The sequence below is a fragment of the Ranitomeya variabilis genome, chromosome 1 (genome assembly GCF_051348905.1).
Source record: "Ranitomeya variabilis isolate aRanVar5 chromosome 1, aRanVar5.hap1, whole genome shotgun sequence".
Taxonomy (NCBI): Eukaryota; Metazoa; Chordata; class Amphibia; order Anura; family Dendrobatidae; genus Ranitomeya; species Ranitomeya variabilis.
In genome coordinates this window covers 335,876,449-335,884,003 of record NC_135232.1, presented here as the reverse complement: position 1 = coordinate 335,884,003, position 7,555 = coordinate 335,876,449, and the positions used below count along the sequence as shown (strand labels likewise).

The following is a 7,555-nucleotide window of genomic DNA, read 5'->3' as shown; positions in this document are numbered from 1 at the left end:
CTTAGCTGATCAGCAGACTAGTAGCAGGAACATGCAACTGAATGACTCAGGTTACAATGATGACCGGCAAGGAAGTGACTGGAGAGCAAGGCTAAATAGGGAACTCCCAAAACTGATGGAAGCAGGTGAGCTGAGGCAGAAAAGCACACACAAGTCTCCAGTACCACCAGCCACCACCAGGGGAGCCAAAGAGCGGATCACAACAGTCTCCCACATAACTTTTGCCAAACTCAAAATGAGCCTTACAATTTTCGTGTGTAAATAAAGGCTTTTTTTCTGCCCACTCTTCCAAAAGGCCACCTCTATGTAGTGTACGCCTTATTGTGGTTGAATGGACGGATACTTCAGTCTCTGCTTGGGAACACTGCTTATTCAGGATTACTTTTGGTCTCAGTGCTGCCTCTTTGACTAATAACCAAAACTGACTGTCACTTACAAACAGAAAAAAAATATATGAAGTTTGAATTGCATAACTGCAATAGATAATAAGAAAAAAATGGAGATACTGAGCACATAATTTGGCCAAATGATGCGGGCCCAGCAGCAAATGACAAGGCGATCTCTGGTTGCTAGGAACCTATCGAATATGAATCCTCTCCTAGGCTGAAGCCTGCACTAATGGGTAGGTATGTCCCTGCTGCAATTCAAATCGCCAGAGCCAGGTGGGTGGAGTGCTCAGTCAGAGAGCCAATATACAAATATTAAGAGACTAACTGTCACTTCTAAACAGAAAAAATGGAGATGCTAAGCACATATGTATAAAGTGGTTAAAATACTTACGTATTGTTGTGTTCCCTGCCAGTTTCCAGTGCCACTCCTTTTCCCACTCACGTGAAAGCAATTCCGACTCACTGTCCCGCACACCCCCTGCCCACCGCTCCTCCTGATGTCCTCATTTGAATAAAGGATTATGGTTTCTGAAGCTTTTTGTGAGTGTCACCTTTCTTTGCTCAACTTTAGATTGTAAAATTGAGTTCCATCTCACATGTAGACCTCAGTGTGATCTGGCGAGTCGCAGTTGTAGTCACGTGAGTGAGCAGAGGAGTGGCGCTGGAGAAAGATCAAGATACAAACAAGCAGCTGTACAATATGGGATTAGGGCTATATAGATTGGCTTATTGACTGTAACCTATTTTAGGAAGATGGTGCCATTGTATGCAAAGCACAATACAGGTGTAACTGTATAAAGAAGACACATCGAGCCATTGATGGTTGCATTTTGGAGGCACTCTTTATTTTAGCTTTGTTTACATGGTATGTACAGTAGTTTGATAAAATATCTAAAGCCTGAGGGAACAGATCTATTCTTCATCATGGAGTTTTTGCTGTTAAAATAAAATGCAAAAATAGAGTATATCAGATACTGATGAAACTTTCAATAAATCAAGTAAATAATTAAAATAATCTAGAATAATACCAACTAGAGCTGGTATGAATCGTCTCTCAGGACTAGTCTGTCGACCATAAAAGTAATCTGTGGCTGCTGAACAGGAGTCCTAAGAACCCACCTCCTATCTGCAAAAATCCATAGCTCTTCTTTTGAGTTGCCAGCCTGGCAAGATGTCATATGTGTATCACATCATAACCACCAGGCCGCTTAATCAAAACAGAAGCCAGGAATGCAGTCATATAAGAGGTGGTTCTCAAGGCTTTCATCTAGAGGCAAGAGATTACTGTCATGGCTGATAAACTGGTTCCCGTGAATCGATTTGCACCAACTCTAATGCCAACCCAAACTGTCCATCATTAACCGTAGAAGCGCAAGCACAGCGCGAAACGGCCATCGTCCCCGTTCTCCCCTGCTCACACGAGCTTCGGCTCCGTCTTTCCCGGGCCATGAGTTTTATCTGGATATATTGCCAATAAAAGCTTGAATTTTGAAGACTGGTGAGTGCCCTCGTTTTCTTCTCATTTATGGATTACACAGATGGTCACTTTATTCAGAGGAGCACCCGAAGTCAAGCATTTTAGGGCTGGATTAATCACTGCTGAGCACCCGTATAGAGGGTAGCGGTCTGGAGACGACCCTAACGAAATAGACTGTGCCGCCTGTTTTATGCTATTACTGTGGATCTGTCCATCATTAATGTGGACTGTTATGGTCCGAAATGCTTGTCGATGGAACTATTCTTCAAACAGGCCTGTTTAATTTTCTAAAGACATGATAGACCTTTTATAATTTACACTAAACTGATGTATGACAAGATATGATCATCAGTGGGTTAGATATCTTATGTGTCTTTCTTTCACAGAGGGAAAATAACACCATTGATGGTTGCATAAGTAGGAAACAGTAGCATCAGGAGAGTCAAGACCAAAGCAGAAAATACTAACATAACTCATTTTGTCATATTTTTCTTGAGTCTCAGTGATGATAACTAATTTACTACTTATTACCATTCTATTATAAAATGTACCAAGTTTATCGAGATTGACAACACTGACCTTGCCTCCCACATCTCTGCTTTTGGCTCTCAACTTGTTAACTTGAGACTCTGCAATGTCTGCACGTTCTTCAGCTTCATCAAGCTCATGCTGGACTTTACGAAATTTGGCCAAGTTTGTGTTGGCTTGTTCCTCCTATGGGTGAAATACCAAAAACTTGTTTAATAACATGTTTCATAAAAAACATGGAAGAATGGACCAGTTTGAGTTAATGTACTTACAGCTTCTTCTGCTTGTCTCTTATAAGCCTTGACTTTTAGTTGCAGCTTGTCAACCAGGTCCTGCAGACGAGCCAAGTTCTTTTTGTCCTCTTCAGTCTACAGAAGAAAAGGATAGATAAATAGAAATATACACATTAATGTATTTACACACATTTAACCTTTTACATAAGCTTACATGGAATGTGTTGCAATTTTTATTTTTGTATTTATAATTATTGTATATATAATGAATTATTTGTAATACATTTTTATTCCTGGTGTGTAAATGTCTAAGCACAACACTAAAATACAGCAGCCCTTGGGCATAGCAGACTCGTTAGGTGTCTGGCCGCATCTCCTATGTTGGCTGCCTCTGTTGTGAACTGGATATGCCCCTGTGCTGCCCAGCTCGCAGCTGTGGGAGAAGTTGGGTGCAATTTTATTGTAGTCCATAGCTGTGCTACAATTTCCCCATCACTGCTGACAGTTTTCTGTGGCAAGCGGTGACAGGAGCGGCGAGCAGTGAGTGGTGACGGTGTAAATCTGGTGTGTACAGGACGGGCTGCAGCTGTGATAGGGCCGAGGTGGTGAGCGCAGGGTGGCAGCTTGGTATTGTACAACTTATACCAGGTTGCCAAGCTGTTCTTACCGCTGGAAGAAGTCACCACAACAGGGCTTCTCTGAATGATGAGAGCGGTGCTGCAGCCGTCACTCTTCACCCCTTCACCACTTCTCCCAGTGGTGAAAACAGGTCAGTAGCCTGGAATTAGTAACACAATGTCAGGCTGCCGACCTGTGCTCACCACAGCTGCCACCTCACTGTTCAGAACATAGCCGTGTAATCATTATGCTGCGGTGTTCTGAACACTAAAGGTACGGTCACACTCAGCGACGCTGCAGCGATATAGACAACGAGCCGATCGCTGCAGCGTCGCTGTTTAGGTCGCTGTAGAGATGTCAAACACAGCAGCTCCACAACGATGCAGGAGTGATCCTGTGATGTAACGGCGACTCACTTATCGTTCTCACAGGTCGTTAGCTCCATGTAAAACATTGCTGGCATCATTGCTTTTGCTGTCAAACACGACGATACACGCCGACCTGACGACCAAATAAAGTTCTGGACTTCTAGCTCCGACCAGCGATATCACAGCGGGATCCAGATCGCTGCTGCGTGTCAAACACGAGATCGCTATCCAGGACGCTGCAACGTCACGGATCGTTGTCGTTCTCGTTGCAAAGTTGCTGAGTGTGAAGGTACCTTAACTCGGCTCTGCTCACTCAATGTAATGCCTCATTCAGACAATTGTGTGTGCAGGGACGTCCGAATGAGGATTTACTGCTGCATCTGGAAAGCACATTGAAGTCAACAGTAAAGCCTCATTCAGACGTCCCTGCATTCCAGACATCTGAATGAGGCTTTAGGGTAAGTTCACACAGGACATTTTTGCTGCTTTTTTTTTCTGCAGCAAAACCTGATTTCCTTGGCAGGAAAGAAGCTGCTTCAAAAACGCAGGTTTAGGTGCGTTTTTGTTGCGTTTTATTGTTGCGTATTTGGTGCGGGTTTTGGTGCATTTTTTTTCTCTTTGTCCATGCTAATGTCCTTAAATTTTCAGCAACAAAAACGCAGCAAATAATGATACCTGTGCTTTTGCTGCGTTTTTGCTGCATTTTTTCCACACCCATTCAAGTCAGTGGGTGAAAAACGCAGCAAAAACACTGAAAGAAGTGACATGCTCCATGTCCAAAAACGCAGCAAAGCACAAAATACTGATCACACAAAAAACCAATGTGTGTGCATGAGATTTCTGAAATCTCGTAGGCATAAAAAACGCAGCCAAAATGTCCTGTGTGAATTTACCCTTAGACTGAACGAGCATAGGCATGCATCTAATCCCATCATGTGGGACATGGTCCGCTGGTCTGTGCATCTAATCCCATCATGTGGGACATGGCCCGCTGGTCTGTGCATCTAATCCCATCATGTGTGACACGGTCCGCTGGTCTGTGCATCTAATCCCATCATGTGGGACATGGTCCGCTGGTCTGTGCATCTAATCCCATCATGTGGGACATGGTCCGCTGGTCTGTGCATCTAATCCCATCATGTGGGACATGGCCCGCTGGTCTGTGCATCTAATCCCATCATGTGTGACACGGTCTGCTGGTCTGTGCATCTAATTGCATTATGTGTGACACTGACTGTGTATCTAACCGCATCCTGTGTAGTACACTCTGTGTATCTAATTCACGTGCGTGATCCAGTCTGCATATCTAATCCCATATTGTGTGATACACTGCGCTGAGCCCTGTATCTAATACCATCATGTGATACACTCTGCTGAGGCCTGTGTCTAATCCATCATATGATACCCTCCACTGAGCCCTGTACCTAATAACATCATGTGTGATACCCTATGCTGAGTCCTTTTTCTAATCCCATGTGATACACTCTGCGTATCTAATCCCAGCGCATGATACAGTCCACGTATCTAATAAAAGGTCATGATACAGTACGCGTATCTAATTCCAGCACGTGACAAGGTCAGTGTAGTTAAACCCAGTATGTGATACAGTCCTAATCGCAGCCCCTGATACAGTCTGCGTATCTAATCCCACCGCGTAATGCAACCCGCATATCTAATCCCAGCACGTGATATGTGGAGCAACACTAACAGACTCAGTACTGTCAACCGTCCTCAGTGACACTATCCACATCCCAGTATCACTTTGCAGTCACCAACAAAATGGCTCTACGCTGTCACCCTAAAATTCATCCTCCCTTAATCTTTTGCAAACACCCAGAGGGGGACATCGGACACAGACCCTGGTCCACATTTACTGCAGTGGTAATGCGAGTTAGCAGTACAGTAGGTTTTCCTGACAAATTTCAGTAGTTGCTCCCCCGTGTTTTAAATTGGAAAATATCAAACCTTTTAAAATTATTTTTCATATTTTACACTATTACAAAAAATAATATGAAAAAATATATATACTGTATATTAATACTTTTTAAATAGTTGAAAAACATTTTTATGACACATTCTCTTTAATTCAGGTTTCAAAAAACTTTAATCTGTATATCATACCTGGTAAGTGAGCTCTTTAATGCGTCTCTCGTACTTTCTCACCCCCTTCACAGACTCAGCATTGCGCTTCTGCTCAGACTCCAGCTCATTGTCCAGTTCCCGGACTCGAGCCTCCAGTTTCTGCAGCTGCTTCTTACCACCCTTCATGGCAATCTGCTCAGCCTCATCCAGACGCTGCTGGAGATCCTTGATTGTTTGCTCCATATTTTTTTTCATTCTTTCCAAATGACCACTGGTGTCCTGCTCCTTCTTTAATTCCTCCGCCATCATGGCCGCCTATCATCAGCAAAAAATGTGAAAAGTTTTATTATTTTGGAATAAATTTTTTCGCCATAATGACATGTAGGTCACAAAGAACTGAATATTTTCTGTTCATACATACATCGGTAATTGCTTTCTTGGCCTTTTCTTCTGCATTGCGACATTCCTGAACTGCCTCTTCAACTTCCGTCTGTAGTTGGCAAGTATCAGACTCCAGTTTCTTCTTCTGATTAATCAGGCTTGTGTTCTGGTGGGATTATTAGGTAAAAAATGCAAAACTTTGGAATTAGGAAAAATAAGCCAAGTGGTATGTGGGAATTGTTCCAAGAATTTGGGGTTATAAAAAACAAGACCCTGAAATAAGTATGTCATTTTGGGAGAGTAAGATATTACGGTTTCTTTCTGACCTGTGAGTGTAGAAGTTGGACTCTCTCACTGGTTTCGATCAACTCTTGCTCTGCGAGCTTGCGTCCTCTCTCTGTCTGCTCCACCAGAGACCGCAGTTCCTCAAGTTCAGCTTGGAGAAGCATGTTTCTCCTTTCCACAATTGCACTATTTTCTTTTAAGTCTTCATTAGCCCTTAGGGCATCATCCAGTTGAATTTGACTGTCCTATGAATGGTATCAATGACAGGTTTCAATTTATGATGACATTTGGTTATAAACAAACATTCATAATGTCTCAACAAAACAACTTACTTTAAGACTACTGTGTGCCACTTTTAAGTGTTTGTGAGCCTCAGATGCGGCACGATTGGCCTGACTAAGCTGAATCTCCATTTCATTAAGGTCTCCTTCCATCTTCTTTTTAATCCTAAGGGCCTCATTGCGGCTTCTAGTCTCTGCTTCTAGTGAGGTTTGAAGTGAGTCCACCAAACGCTGGTGGTTCCTCTTGAGTTGTTCCATTTCTTCATCCTTCTCCGACAATTTGCGCTCAATCTCAGACTTTACCTGGTTGAACTCAAGTTGGGTACGTAAAATCTTCCCTTCTTCATGCTCCAAAGAGGCCTGAAAAGGAAAGTCAGATATTACTAGGCTATAGTCATATGAAAAAGACTATATCTTAGTATCTAAAATAACCTATTTTTGGCTAAATACAGTGATGTGCAAACCTCGGCTTCTTCCAAAGCAGACTGAAGTTCCATTTTCTCCTGTTCTAGTTGTTTTCTAATCTTTTCTAGTTCATGTATGCTCTTTCCACCTTCTCCAAGTTGTTCTGTTAGGTCTGAGATTTCCTCTGTGAAACAAATCTTTCTTGAAGTAAATCCATACTTTCATTGCTTTCCACAAGTTTCTACACTGTGCATTAAAGAAGCACTTTCATTTACGGTAAGTTTGTATCCTTTTAATATATTGCAATCAACATATTCTATAGCCCTGTGTACTTACAGTTGCTCATTTTCCCTTTCTAGCCAGATAGCCAGATAAATCTTCTCTGCTCTATGTAGAAACAGGAAGTCTGTTTTCCGTGCATGAATCAATCCCCACTCCAACTCCTGATCAAGCTGCTCCATCCTTCCTCCTGCCAGGGACTTTTGAAGTGACTTATGACTCATGCAAG

General features: G+C 42.6%; 1 protein-coding gene across 2 annotated transcripts in view; it reads right to left on the bottom strand.

Moving 5' to 3' along the window:
• Nucleotides 1–1,065: 1,065 nt before the first annotated feature.
• The window catches only part of LOC143817770 (myosin-6), a 28,432-nt gene continuing 21,942 nt past the window's right edge, over nucleotides 1,066–7,555 (bottom strand). For both annotated transcript variants that reach the window (XM_077299252.1, XM_077299249.1), the window contains exons 32-39: nucleotides 7,107–7,231; nucleotides 6,694–7,002; nucleotides 6,403–6,606; nucleotides 6,117–6,242; nucleotides 5,735–6,010; nucleotides 2,667–2,762; nucleotides 2,446–2,580; nucleotides 1,066–1,325 (exon numbers count right to left, since the gene is read on the bottom strand). In XM_077299252.1, coding sequence (XP_077155367.1) covers nucleotides 1,302–1,325; nucleotides 2,446–2,580; nucleotides 2,667–2,762; nucleotides 5,735–6,010; nucleotides 6,117–6,242; nucleotides 6,403–6,606; nucleotides 6,694–7,002; nucleotides 7,107–7,231 — 1,295 coding nt within the window. In that variant the 3' untranslated portion in view covers nucleotides 1,066–1,301. The remainder of the gene's footprint in view (nucleotides 1,326–2,445; nucleotides 2,581–2,666; nucleotides 2,763–5,734; nucleotides 6,011–6,116; nucleotides 6,243–6,402; nucleotides 6,607–6,693; nucleotides 7,003–7,106; nucleotides 7,232–7,555) is intronic.